At 36.5% G+C, this 15,586-nt stretch overlaps 1 protein-coding gene across 6 annotated transcripts in view; it reads right to left on the minus strand.

Annotated features, from left to right (window-relative positions):
- LRBA (LPS responsive beige-like anchor protein) overlaps positions 1 to 15,586 on the minus strand; it is a 369,063-nt gene that overhangs the window by 77,013 nt on the left and 276,464 nt on the right. For all 6 annotated transcript variants that reach the window (XM_088057132.1, XM_014254789.2, XM_014254786.2 and 3 more), the window contains one exon: positions 14,537 to 14,689. In XM_088057132.1, coding sequence (XP_087913258.1) covers positions 14,537 to 14,689 — 153 coding nt within the window. The remainder of the gene's footprint in view (positions 1 to 14,536; positions 14,690 to 15,586) is intronic.

Raw genomic sequence — 15,586 nt, forward strand, 5'->3', positions numbered from 1 at the left:
TAAATAGGGTTGGAAGCTATATAAATGTAGCAGTATGGAGAGGGAACAGAGCAATGCATTAAATTAGCTCTGTCCATCTTCTAGACTGAATATAAAGTCAGCATAAAACAACAGCATGTCTTCATTTAGTTAGACATTATGTGTTGAAGCATTAGCTGAAGGCAAATATATTCATTGGATGCAGGTATCATTTCATTTTGGTTTTCAAGTACTTCAAGTTCAGGAACTTATTCCACAAACCCTCCAAAGAAGGAAAAAGAGGACTCCTTTATAGTATGACATAGTGTGTGAATATGTCTCTATGCAGTTGGTCTGCAGTTGGTTTCCAGTCTCATTAAAAGTCCCAAAGCAGTAGCTGGTGTAGGACCACGGTTCTGAGAGAATTCACAACAAAAATGCACTTTCTTAATGTTTTCCTATTGCTGCCTTTGTGGGAAGGCCCTTCAGCTAGCAAAGCAAACAACTGAAGGATGGGAATTCAGACATGTAATGACTGTAAGGTCAGTACATGACTGGCAAGCATTCATGACCCCAAATTAAGAGGTATTACCCTCTATCTACTAATCCTGGGGTCACAAATGTACAGCCTTCTCCAAGAACATAAAAAATTCCTGAAATTTGCTTACAGCCCACTGCTTGAAAGATGGAAAGCCAGCATGCATGAAGTGATCAGATAAGTGAAAGGGGTGGTTCTGTTCTCAAACACCATATTAAAAATGCCTTGTCTTTCAGTCACCTTTTCTGTTAATGAAGACCACTACAATTTTACATTAGGTAATACAGAAATGCAACTATCTCCTGAAAATAAGAACATTAATTTCACAGATTCTAACATTTTAAATCCCAAATAGAATTTTGAAGGACAAAGAAAACAGAAGCAACATTCATCTAGTAGCAAATGCAATCCAAAGATATTTCTAGTAAAATCACACCACCTGTGACCTAGAAATTAAGTTCTAAATTTTAGCACAGTGGCTTTAGTTTGTAAACTATGAAAGACTATTTTTATCAATCTTAGTGCTTTCACATCATACAGAACATATAAGAGGCTGCAAGCCATTCTGATTGTAAGGGTACACTAATGTTTCTACTGAGAATAGAATTCCAGCTTTTTATGCTATCCGAATGTTTATGTCCAAAATTTACTTGTTAAAATTAATTGTAGTACCTGCATTTCCCAAAAATTATTGTTAGCGAAAGAAATTTGCACTTTTTTTTAGAAGAAGATACTTCAGGACTGAGTCCTTTGTGGAGATTAAAGTTGTGTTAATCTTCTAGCTGTTACTAGAGCTCACTACAAACTTCACACCTAGTACATAAACCTAACATTTCACGAAGATATCAAATAGATTTCATTTTAGATTCCTGAATTAGGAGCTCCATGCATGGAGCACTGGAGACAGTGTTTATCAATCCACCCATATCTCTGTCATTTCTGTATTTACAGATAGTAACACAAAAAAAAAAAAACAAACACCTCAGAAAAACTGAACATATCTGGCCATATCTGTTGATTCCTCTGTATAGTTTCAGATTAATTTCTTGTGAAATTCTCTGCTTCGCTGCCTGTATCACAGCTTTCTGCCAGCAAGCTCCACTGCCACTATTCATGTGACACTACCCTTTTTAGCCCCTGCAGAAAGTGATCTTTGGACTGGAAAACCCCAATAAGTGGCATTTCATTGCAGTCTGTAACTGCCCCTGACAAACATAAATTTTAGGGACTACTTCAATTGGGTTTTTCTCCTTCGTTACTCCCTCGCTTCTTGTTACATCCTAAACCTCATGATGAAAGGAGAAGGAAAAAGGGGCATGTTGCAGTCAGAGATATGTGATTACAGAAAAAGCATCCATCTCTAGGAAACCCAGAGGCTCACTTAAAGGAACACCAATGGAATACATTCCTTACCTTTCTTCTGCACTGACACTTGCTCTTGTTAGGGAAGTGACAAAACTGACATAAAACAGAGATGGCCATCTGGCGAGACCCAGCTTGCCAGGCAGTTTTATCTGATCCCTGAGTATGCCTGCCCATCACCAGCCCAACCACACTGAGGATAATGTTTATATATGCTGCAGGACAAGGGTGCATAAAACAAATCCAAATCAGCAGGATTTAAAGCACTGGAAATAAAACTGAGCTACTGTGGCTGTGCTGATGTAGCCAGAAACAAAACTGATGCTGAGTATACACCATTTATTCATTTCAAGTGCACAGCCCAGCTCATGTCAGTCTCCTACACAGCCACAATATCAAAATGGTAGCAAAAACAAGTCAGCACACAGCTTACACCTTGGGTACAAGGCCCTATAAATGCATCACAACTAGGTTAGATGACATGTCCCATGGGAGGAATCTCAGCACAAAGCAAAATTTCTCATTAAGTAGTCACCTATAGTTACAAAAATGCAAAAGGAACTTCCCTCCATATTTGGGAGAGAAACATCTGAACCCAAAAGAATAAACCTCAATGCTGTTCTCTTCTAAAATTATTCTAAAGCACTAATCCACACAGGGCAAACTGCAACTGGGGCACAGTTCAACAAACAAGAATAAAGGCAGAAACGAACACCAAAACTGCCAAAATCTGTTAAGAGCTCAGATCTGTCCACACTGACAGCAAAACTGGGCTTAAAATTATGTGAGCTAAGTTTGTATGCAGCTTTGGAATGGCTTTTACTCATAGTTTAATTTTGGTGTACACACAGCCCAAGGGTATGCCTGCATGATGGGCTTGCATCAGTCTGAAGGAAGGACATTGACATCCTCCTATATATGAGTGCAGACATCCAAGTCCATGCAGTAAAGGCTGCTTCATGTGCTTTTAGTGTCTTAGAGAAAGGCTTAGTAAAGTAACTGACTATAAATCAAACATCTTTGAGATTATGCAACAAATTTTAATTCTTATGTTATTTCTATTAGTTTGGGCAAAATATATTATGAAAAACCTGTTGTTAAAGAAGTTACCCTGTGATTTATTATGAAAGCAGAGAATGCTCCAGCAGCTCCTGGAGCATGCTTCCACCGTTCTCCACTCCTAATCCTCATTACAAAGTTCTTATTCTGCCTCAGAAAGCAGATGGCAAGAGATAATGTCAGTAACAATTAGGAGGCTTCACTGCCCTTTAGGACTCTTCTGCTATACATTTGCAATATTTTTTTCAGAGATTTTTAGAAACAAGATGCTTTGCACTATTTTATTCTAGCATGTGGTTTGGAACAACCTCAAAACAATTACACAGGTTTTGTTTTGGTGTGTGGGTTTTTTTTCCTTTAAACAATGGAGAATGTTGGGGGTTTTATTAATTAAAAATAAACATTATACGTGAAGCTTACAGCATTATTTTCATTCTGCACATTGCAAAACTAAACCAACTTGAATTTCCTAATATTTTAAATCAACTTCCTCTGAACTATTTGCATGCTGCTGAACCTTTCATGTTCTTATGAGCCCAGTTCAACTCTCACTAACAACTACCTTGGATCAGGTCCAACATTTAGCCATAGTTTAGAAAACCCCTTCCATTTGGATAAGGAGAAACACAAGGGACCTCACAAGAGTACATATTATGACACTTTATCAATGCAGAATTTTGTCTGCTTACAACCTATTTGAACGCCAGTTATACTTTTGCTTTTATTAATAGCTTTAATATTTCTTTACAAGTTGCCGTTGTTTATTAACAATATTAGTCTACCTAAATAAAATCCAAATAGGAAGTAAGATTTCACAATGAAGAAAAAATAAAGCTGAGATTTCATAAAATTTTTATATTGGAGATTTATTTTGAAACTTTAGTGTTTAAGAAAATTTCTCTCAAAAAGAGAAATAAGCCAGGCTGTCTTGGTCCTAGAGCCTCCTCCGAGTTACATCAGTATTATCTTCCTGTAGATGTACCCTCCACTATCCTCCTACAAAGCAGCTACATTAATGGAAGATACACCTGCTCTCTGTTGCTTATTAAAGTTTCCCCCTTCCGAAATTCTATTCCTCAGACCTGCTACAGACACTGGCAAATGAATGCTCCCTAACACGTTTCAGCCAAACTGATCCTAGATAGGCAGCCAAAACATTCTTTAACTATTTAAACTAACCTGGAAAGGATCAGGTTTGCACAAGCATGAGAAACTCTACCTCTGATGATTTTTATTAATGGTCCTTGGCTTCACACTTCAAAAGCAGAACAATTGGTTTAAATTGCAGAGTATAGAGTATTCATGCTATTTGAGAATGAAATAAGAAAATTAAACTGGCCCTTTGTTGGATTTGATTCTGTAGTTGACTCTATACCTCACAAATGTTACTAATACATAGTTATGTTACTAATGTTTATCAGTTCAGCAAGTATTTACTTAAAGGGGGAGTTTGCAGTTAGCATGAGCAGCCTTTTAACTAATAAAGATTGAGAAAAAAAATTACAACCCAAGAGATCTGGGGTTGCTTGAATTCCTTCACAAAGAGAAACTGGAAAAAGAATTAATGGTCCTTTATCATTTATGGGTGGACGAACCATCTGACCAAAGCAACCAAGTGCTCAGTACATTTATGACTCGTGTGAGCATGACCTACATTTTTTTTGCCAAGTATGTTCTCTTTTCTTGACTGATGGGCTATAGTTTGGCCTCTCCTTTAACCAAAAGGAGAACCCAAACTTCCAATTAAAGGGTAACAACTGGCAGATGTGAGGGACCATCCAGCAGGAGGCTGATGCTGAGCAGATGGGCTGGGGTGCAGTAACCTTTTCCATCAGTTTCCACCCACTGCTTTTGCAAAGGTGCATAATCACCAGGAGCCTGACACTGCCCTTCCTCGGGCAGCAGCATGATACTCCCTGCAGAGCACAGAGCTGCAATCATCAAATTGGGACCAGGAACGGGGCTAAACAGAGCCTGGCTAGCTCCACAAGCCCACACTGCTCGCTGCTGCTTAGTGACACAACTCCGACAGAGCAAACAGTTTCAGAGGTTTCAGCTCCAGAATGTTTGTACTTCCACTGCAGCGCAGCTGACTCTGCCCTTTTCTGTGCAAGTGCCATCAGTGGGAGAAAAATTCGTAAATCAAGTCACTAAAATAACTTCTGTTAGAGATAAGGCTTTTTCATGTAATTTCAGTTTAAAGCACAGCTTCACAAACATCTGTTGCTGAAGAAACACACAGTTGGGGAAATTTGGTGAGGGATAGGAAGAAGAGGTGGGAAGCTCTCCTAAGCTACATCCATCAAGTTTTGGAACCATTTCTTCAGATTTTTCTTTATAAAGATCTTAAAGATCTGTTCTAATGACTAAAACATCATTATTTTAATAAGGTTAAGAAAAAGATACTTCTATTAGTGCAAGAAAATGTGGGTACTATTTCTGTCATATATTTCTCTGAGCTTGTCTTAACTGTTGAATGTAAGATATTGTATTTCACATTACATGTTTTGTACCACATAACAAACTATCTTTTTATTTGTGTAAATGTCCCTCTCTGATTTCTGAGTATTGTTACATTCCAGAGTCTAATTACACAGCTTTTGAAAAATATTGGCCTGTAGCAAAGTTAAATTTATTACTTCATGAACAACTTTTATGTCCTCATGTTACAAAATAAAGAATGCCATTTTCTGATGTATCTTCTCAGTACTATACATTATACTGTGAAGTTTCATCATGCTCTTTATGTCCTTCCTTCTAGGAACAAGAAACTCTTTCCTCATACTAGAGTTCTTCCTACATCCATATCATTGTCATAAGCTTTCTCTGTACTCCAGATGGTTTTAGCAACATTACTCTTCCTCATCCCAGGAGTGGAGTCTTGCCAGGGAAAACCACTGAAAGCAAAGCCTCAGCTGACTTTTTTTTGTATCCTTCCATGTAGGGCACAGATGGCCAGGTTTCCTCAACCCCTCCCCTTCTTCAGCTGAAAACCACAGCTCCATGTATGCAAATATTACCAAAAATCTCACTTCCTTTTCCAATACTTAGGATGGAAATTTCTCTACACTGACTCTATTACAAATACTTTCGAGTTACCCACCAAATTCAGGAGTAGGAGCATGTTTTCCCATATGATCCATAAATGGACACCAAAACAAATCAAATAACACCATATCCTACCGGGTCTCTCACCAGTACATTCATCAAGGCAAATTCCAATCACAAACTGCAAGTTTCAGGAAAGAGGGTAAGAAACTGCCATGTCTTTCAAACTTTTTTTTCTTCCCTTACTACTACCAAGCTTGTGAAGCAATTTTTATGTGTTAATCAAAATTCTTGATAAATTTTCAGCAGTATCAGTCCAGGCACAGCATTTGCAGAACAGACAAAGAGAAGACAGACAGATTTAGTGAACACCTGTTAAATGGGGCAGTGGCTCCAGCACAATTGTTTCCCACTTCATTTCACACAGTAATAACTTTAATGTCCTCCATGGACTCGCTTTCAAACACAGTTCTACAACATCACACAACAAAAGAGCTGAAAGCAAATTTAATTGTCTAGATTGCTTCCAATCATCTTTTTTTTTGGATATAAGCAAATATTCATACTTCAGTTTTCTATTTTTTTTTTAACTGTATCTACTCAAACTGTGTTATTATTCAACATTTTATAATCTTTCCCAACTGCATAACATTCTCCTCCATGTTTTAATATTTATCTTTGCTATGGTAAGTTTTCTCACCTCATTAGAAAATCTGCATACCCCATCACTCTCTTTAAGGTTCATACTTTTAGTTTAGGCTTTGTTTCCTTTTGAGTCTTATACATATATCTAGGCTTTTCTTACTGTTTCATCTCCTTGTTTAATTTTGCTCTCATTTAAAATATTTGTACATTTTAGTTTTATTCCTGCTCGCCTCATTTAGTTTCAGAATTCACTAAGACAGACCCATTACACATAAATGTGTAGTGTCTTAACAAGTAGAAATTAATTAAAACTATTTTTAGAATGTGATAGGTTATGGGTTTTTTGTAAAGATGAGAGAATTAGGCTAGCCTTATTCAAGAGCTTACATTTTTAGAATTATGATTTGTGGCAAATTTTGATACCAGTTTCTTTAACTATTTTTTCCACATTAGCGAAGACACTGTCTATGATTCCATTAAGTTTTCTTCATTCAGGAAGACTGGCATCTATCCCTCTTTCAGAAATTTTTGAAATGCAAGCATGTGTGGACTTTTTAAAAATAATTTTACACTGTTTACATTCTTGAATTCCAGAGTTTGGTTGTAATTTCTATAAAGTAACTTGCACGCAGTTTAAAGAGATGGTAGGAATTGCAAACAAGACGTAAAGAAGGAAATGTTATGGAAAGAACAGACTTTAAAAACTCTGCTTTCTCTTCCTATTTACAAAGCTGGAATGGATAGAAAATAGATCAGTGCTTTTGACTAGCAAATGATGATCCACTATCCAGGTTATTGTTTTAATAGAAAAGACAAAAAAAAACAGTTTCTTTCCATCATCACTTATATTTCACTATGTATTAATTTCATCCTACAGAGGCATCTCTCCAGTGTATTCCATCACATATATTATGTAAAGCCCATCTCCCAGTATTAGCCCATTTTGTTCTATTATGCAAGCCAAACTGAATGCTTTCAGCATCCTTACCTTCTGTTCAAAAGCACAGTTTGAGTTAATTTCTAATTACCTCCCTCATATTCTTGAATATATTTGACTCTCTCTATATAGCAATCTTATTTACAAATTAAATCAATAACAATTCATATATGAAAATTAATACAGACACTATTCCAACAAAACTGGATTTAAATAAACATGAATTTCTGGCCATATTTCTTAGATGGCACTTCAATAAAAATAAATAATTCTTATACAAAGGGAGTTAATTGTACACACAGAAAAATTAGTCTACATTTTTTATTCAGAGATTTTCAGAATCTTTCCTAATAGGCCATATATCACATTCTCTTAGAAATATTTCCTCTTCACTTTTCAAAAATGTTTTGTACTGAATGATTTTTTTTTTAACTTTCCCTCCAGAATACCCACAGATTAGGTTTTCACCTGTACCAGTTTCACCTGTGTGTGGTTATGCTGGCATTGCTAACGTTACTCTACACTTATCTTCATGTCAGATCTGAATAAAGTGCTTCAGAGTGGGTAAAAAAAGTCTCATTCCCCTCCCTTTCTATGCCAATCATCAGATCTGTACATGATATAATTAAATCAAAAGATTGCTTACAATTATCCAGGTTTTTTGATTCTAGCCTGCACACAAATGGTTCTATGTCAAAGGCAACAAAGGTTCTAACTTTTAGGAAGTAATTATAAAAGCACAAAAAATCCTGCACAAACACAGATGATGAAATTGTCATGTGTGTGCTGAGCTGGCAGGAGATGACCCTGAGTGGTGCAGGAACACAGATTTACCAATGCACCACAGCTCAAATGCAAAACCAAACATCTTTAAACTGGTGCTGGTATTCCGCGTTCCGGAAAAACGGAAAGGGAAAACCAGACAGCCACTGGAAGTGCACACTGCAGTCATGGAAGCACTTCTCCAGGAAAGGGAGGAATCCTGCTGCTACATTCCCTTCAACTGTTTAAGAGATCCCCTGTGCTTCTCTGCCTGCTAAGTGCACACACAGTGGAGCCCAGGACTGCCTTGTTTCCACAGATGAGGGGCAAGGGGGGAAAAAAGAATTAAAAAATATCAACCTTTTATACAGATGAAATCCAATATGCCAGCAGACTGGACCTTCCACACCCAACTTTGCTGAAAAATGCTATTCCTGACTGGAACTAGACTGCTACATTTCTGAGATTTCTATGGATGGAAAGGTTTATTTTGCCTGATACAAGGAACCTTACTTCCTGCACAGAACTTTTTTCATAGTTACATCTTGAAAAAACATAAAATGAGCATAGCATGGTTCTTTAACATTCACTGGCAATAGTTATGTTTAAACAATTAGCTATTTTAATTGCATTAACATATAGCTATTTTAATTGCATTATGCACATTTGTAGCATAGAAATAAAAGTATTTGTCAGGAAAAGCAAAGTTACAGATTCTTTTTATAGCTATCTTTTCTATAATAATTTATGAAAGTGATTTTTTCTAAAATTTATAATACTTGTAGACTTAATAAACATCCTCGATTCAGAGGATATTGTATAAATCTTGTTTTGTATATAGATTATAATCTTCAAAGAAAAGCCACAAGAAATCACCAAATATCAGAAACAGATCAGAGTCTGAAAGAACTGATATCAAAATTCTCAAATTCTGTGAATATCCCACATCAGATAGGATTGCTGGAAGCATCTTCCTTCATCAGTGATGTGTACACAGCTCCATCTGCATTCCAGCTCTTTAAGACCACATCCAAATGAAGACCAGAATCTCAAAGTAGGTGCTGCACAGATAACAACTCTGATGTTTCTGGTTAAGCCTGGTTTACATTTTACCCTTTTTCCTGCTCCCTAATGTTTTCAACATAATGAATGAGTCAGCTGTTACTAGGAATACACAACTAAGAGTCTAGAAATCTATTACTAGTAATCTCCACTTCTAAATTTTGGTTCAATTCACATAGTTCATGTCACATTATGGTATGATTTGCTGTAACACAGTTTCAAAGATACAGCTGTGGAACCAGGAAAAATCCCACAGAGAGATTTCTCCAAGATAATACAAAAAAATCCTGTACGTTCCAAGTTACAGGCTTTAACTCAGTATCTATATTTGACTAATAGGAATTGGTTTAAGAGACTGAAAGTAGCATAATCTTTTCCAAACCAGGTTTCGTTTTTTCACCCAACTCACAAAACCTGCAGTTCTGAGCACTGTTGTGTGTTAGCTGGCAGGGGATGTTCTTTTTAGTGTTGCCTGGTATAAGGTGGAGTTGCCTGTACTGAAAAGTAATGCCCCATATCAGCTGATAATGATTCTCTAATTCTCACTGGAGATTTTTTTTACCTCAGATGGTTCTTAACACTGATTCATTGTGCTCCACTAAAATTTGTATTGGGGTAAATGACTTCCCTTCCTCTCTATTTTGCTTTTCTGCCACGGCTACTTTTGTGTATAGCATCTTTATATATTTAAGCATTTCATTTGTTTCAGAAAGTATCCCAGTTTCCAAACACTACATTTTCAATTATTTGAAAATTGGATTTCAAAACTTTCAGTCCAGCACAGTAATCTCATCACTTTTCTAATTTGTCTTGCATTTTCCCCAGCATTGAATGAAATGGATAAATCCTTAATCATGAGAGGACTAACTCTGCAATAAAGCACTAAAATACTTAAATTGAGATATATTGTGGAAAGCTGTCTTGACAGACCTCAATGACTTCATGATCATCCAAGCAATCTAATTCTCAAAAAGCTGAGGCTCATCAAAGCTGTGTGAAATTTAGTTATTATCTGCTGATTAATAGTTTGAAATTAATTCTTCCCAATTTATACATCCAGCTTTCAATGACAGGACAAAATAGATTACTTTACCATGCAGAACAGAACTTCCTTATTGGGATTTTTAGCTGTGGGAAGCGTAGGGTTTTTCCCTGGGTTTCACCTGGTCTCTGTGAATGTCTGCTTTTTCATGAATGATACAACGGGAATATAAAATTTCTATCAGCTTGAATACAGTAATTATCCCTAGGTCCTACACATGAAATTAAATTTTTAAAATAGAAAACTGTTCTAAAGGAGAGCACCTAACATAACTAAGATGTGAAACCAAAAAAAGATGTCACAAAAACCTAAGTTTTAAAGGTTATGTCTGTTTCTGTGTCTGACAACTGCTGCTAAAGGTTTTGTTTGGGATTTCTATATCCAAACCACATCTGAGCATCTATCTCTGTATATTCTCCCAAGTTCACTTTCCATTCCTATTTCCTATAGGTCTCTCAGAAGCATGGGAAAACCGAAAGTTGTTCGGTATTTTTTATTAGATATCAGATGATACCTAATAAAATAAAATAAATAAAATAAAATAAAATAAAATCGGATTTGTATCCTCCTCTTTGCTCACACAGTAAATACCTAAAGATATCCTAAAGATTAGGATACTAAATGCCTAAAGTTTGGAAATAGTAAAGTAAGGAGAACACAGCATGTTGCATTTGAGATTTTTCTTTTTTGTTGGCGGGAGGAATTACAGTTTTATCTTGTTTAAAAGCCTGTGGGTTTTTCACTCTTATTAAGCTAATACTATAACTCTTATTACACATGTATTGTGTTTATAAAATGATGATTTAGATTTTCACATGATGATGACTTGTGATGATGATAATGATTATCACAAATGATGATTTAGACAATCATACAATTATTGTTAACTGCACCTGTGTAACCTGAAAAATATTTTCAGATGTCTTAGCAGTTATTTCATGGCACTAAACATAGTATGCCTGAGCTTTAGAGGTGTATAATAGGGTTTCAGAATGGTAAAAATACAGTCACTTTTCCAGACTGTCTCAGAGAAAAATACCCTACCTCCCCTCCCCAATGATTTGTGCTATTATAAAACATTGTACTATCACTGCCTAATAGAAAATACCAACTATATGCAGAAGCAACAGATGCACTTTGGAGTTCTTTGTATTGCTTAGAATGACATCTTGATGCTACCATTTAGCTCATGATGACATTCCATCAATCAAAATCCAGTTTTAATTATACACCATTCTGCTTTTCCTCTCGGAGCAAATGCAGACGAAATGCAACAACCTATTTCAATTAACACACACACTTTATAGAATTAAAAATAGGTTGGAAATCACTTTTAAATCAGCTATCAGCCTGTCAATTAATGATCTGAACCCCTGCTATTGACCCAGTACTGTACAAGCTGTTATTATGCACTGTCCTACATATCATCTGTTCCCTGTGCTGCTCTGTTCCAGAAAGACAGACAGCTGCAACAGAATATCCCTGCTCAACCTGAGGACCATCTGACTTTAATTGTAGCACACAGCTTGATGTGGGTCTGGTTATGAGAAGCCAAAGTATGACACTGTAATAATCTGGAAAAACAGAAACCTGCCAACACAAGGCTGCAAAACAGGGGCTTGGGCTGTCTGGCTGCCTGACGGGCTGCAGGAAATATGATTAATGAGCAAGGTATAATGATATCAGGAACCCGATTAGCACCACAAAAAGGTCACAGATCAAAGTAGTATGCATTTCATGAGCTCCAATCATTGTATAAGATCTGGGGACTTAAAGAGGTAAACTCAAATGCAAAGGGAAAAAAATATCTGTGTGTCATAGCTTTCAAAATGAGCACTTGGCATACTGTAATCCCTATTTGCCTGAACCAGGAGGCAGCAAGGAAATATCAGCTGAATACATCAGCCCATGCCACACTGTAGCAAGCTTTTCTTGATCACATTAGTGTGGATCTGAGCTTTAAGCATTGTTCCTAAACACGACTATTCCACTTGAAAAAGAAACTGCTGATTTGACGGTATTCAATCCAAGTATTAACAAGGAAAAGCAATTTTATATTTGCATGTCATTTTCTCCGTGTTATTCCAATGCAAAAATGGCAGATCACAGAGGGCATCATCCACACCAGCCAGGCCCACCACCACCAGGATAAGTTTAACTATGTCAGACAGAAGCAGTAATTCACCATATGTACTTCAATGTAATTCATTCAATGTACTTCAATGTAATTCATTGGCACAGGGGTTTAAATTTAATGCTACCAGACCAACCAATACTTGGTATCTTATTTGCAGGAACAGTATCAGGGACCTACAGCTGTAGGTCCTACCCTTTAGGTAACACTGGACAGCATTTGGATAATGTCTGGCACACTTTAATAACAACACTTTATAAATTATTTCTTACTTTTGTAATTCACTTAAGCCTTAAAAAAAGAATCAAGTTTTTTTCTGTACAATTAATACTTTAAAACTATAGAAGTTCACGTTCAGAATATTACACAAGTGAGAGATATCAAAGAGAGCTGCAAGAACGGCAGACACAAGCAGCAGATTGGGAAATGAAGGAAGAATGAAGGAATGGTAAGTCAGAGCAGGTAGAGAGGTGAGGGTGAGAAAAACCTGGCCCAAGGCTTGAAATGAGAAAAAAAATTAAGAGCTAACATCTTAGACAAGGAGAAAGTGGGAGATTGAGAATAACTTCACAGTGGGGGGCAAGCACAATCTGCAACTAATAGAATAAAGGTATATTTTAAGGCAGAAGGAAAAACACCAGAGTTGTGAGAGATCAAGGCCACTATGTGCCTTTTACAAGTCTACTCAAGAACACAGCTTTGCATTTCCCAGGTTACTCTGAAGCACCAGCACATGCCAAGCTCACAGATGTGTCAGGCTACCTCCCCTACCTATCACCTATCATCACAGCTGTGAGATCAAAAGCTGAGTTTCAATATGGTTTGCCAAGTAGTCCGGCTAAATGTTACTGCATTTCATATCTCATTTAAATAAAATTTGCACATACATATGGATGAAGGGAAACACTAAATCCACCCAATATTCTCTGTGATTACTATGATACATCTATTATTTCCTGCAGGAATCTAGGCCACACAGCATTTCTGAAAACCATGGTATCACATCACCAGTAAAAGTGCAGTATAAAACATTCTAATTAACTTCTGAACCACAGATTTCTTCTGATACGAGGATTCTCCAATGTTAGGAAGTCTGATGTGCCACCAAAAACAAATCTTTTTTGATTCCCATTTCCTGACTTAGGAGTATCAGGATGTTATCCTGATAAGCCTGGTATCTGAAAGGTTTTTGAGAGTTTCCATGCCTTGATTCAGTATTGCCCAGTTAGCTGGCTACCACATGAAAACTGCAGCCTCATATTTCAAGATTTGCTAGGAAAAGCTCCTGTTATTTATTTTCAGAATGCCATCAATGCAGAACTTCAGTTTCATTTTGAGAAGAGCCTAACACAGCTTTTGAGAATGTGCTGAAACACCACCAGTGACAGTTATTCTATAATTCATTGCACTGCCCAGAGGGCACAGTGAACATAGGCAGTGCTGACAACTGCATTTCCCAAAACAGGGAAGAGAGCAGTAACACAGGTTTGGGAATGAAGCAGGCAAAGGAGAATTTAGTTTTATTTTCTTGTAAAAAAGGCTCTGAAAAATATCAGTTTAATGGAAAAAATGGACGAGGTGGCAGAAGATTGAAAATGTCTCTTGGTAGTTATATGGACACTAAAATTAAGAAACCTCAAGATCACATTTAAGTCATCAGAGTGACAAATACTTTTATGACTAAACAAGCTTTTTCAAGCCTTCTGTAAAGCCTTGAGTGGTGATTTTATTAGTTCTTTAGAATCACAAGAGATGACATAGAAATAGGGTAACATCTCCTGCATATTTAGACTACACTCAAACTTTTTTGAATAAATCTAAGAATGAGAATACTATATTCTTTCTTCTGTCTACTTTTGTAAATCTGTATCTTCAGATAATTTCAGACATAGTTCTATGGAAATTATATATTGCGGGCAAAGATCCAAATTATTTCAGAAGAATCTTGCAAGACAGAAGTGACTGGGCGATAGAAGAGAGCCATCTTACCAGCCTGTTTATGCGAACAAATTCTTCTGGGGTTTTGGCCCATGGTGGAAGTTCAACATCAGACACCACTGTTCCATCATCCATCACTCCCAGATTGTAATTGTTGCTGTTGACAAATATCTCTGGGAGGTAATAAAATTCAGGAATCAATTCCTGTAGATAAATGAAAAACAATGCCATGTTATAAATTCTGTCAGAGGATGCACTGTGTCACGTTAAAAAAAAAAATATTAGGATGGAATTAAGCTAAGAGAATATACAAAATTCTCCCAACAGACATCCCCCTCCTTCCCTAGAAGGGAGAAATCCCCCTTTTGCATTTTCTAAAATTTAAACCTGTAGATATGATGTCTCCTTAGCATGCTTTTAACATGACAAAGAACTAAGACACAACAGCTATAAACCAGAAACGTCAGAACATTGGTTTTGGTTGCGTATTACTCACAGAGAAACCAAAATAATAAACACCACATGGTACAGATAACATTTAGTGGAAAGGTACAGACAATCAATGATAGTAAAAAGTTGTTGAAAACTGATTCTTCCACATTTTAGTACAATACACATTTTAAAGTGCTGATGCATAAATGGCAGTCTACAGTTGGATTGAAACTAGTACCATAGATAGTAATTACAAAGGTATGAAACCCAGTTATATTCTTATTCTCTCTAATGTAAAGGGTCAAAGAACCTAATGTTTAGGCTATTACCTAAGATTGTTCAGTGCCCAGAAATATTTTTTTTTGTAAATTCTAAAATACCTGGAGTTATGCCAGTTATGTTCCATAAAAACAAACAAATACACCAAAAAAAAAAAAATCCAAAGCTGAATTGAGTCAGTATTTTTCTTTCACATAAAATTCATTTACTCAATTATGTGTCCAGTCTGTAAATTACAGGGAAGAATGACAGAAAATTTCATACACAAGACAAAAAAAAAAAGCAGGGATTTCACATGGTTACGAGGTCTGCACTGACTTCCTTGTCAAGATCATCACTGCTGTAAACAAGTGATGTTTTTGATATTCCAGACCTGTGCTGAACAAGACT

This window comes from Pseudopodoces humilis, chromosome 6, assembly GCF_049639895.1.
Source record: "Pseudopodoces humilis isolate 2021_Gansu_Grassland_sample_001 chromosome 6, ASM4963989v1, whole genome shotgun sequence".
In the NCBI taxonomy this organism is placed as follows: domain Eukaryota; kingdom Metazoa; phylum Chordata; class Aves; order Passeriformes; family Paridae; genus Pseudopodoces; species Pseudopodoces humilis.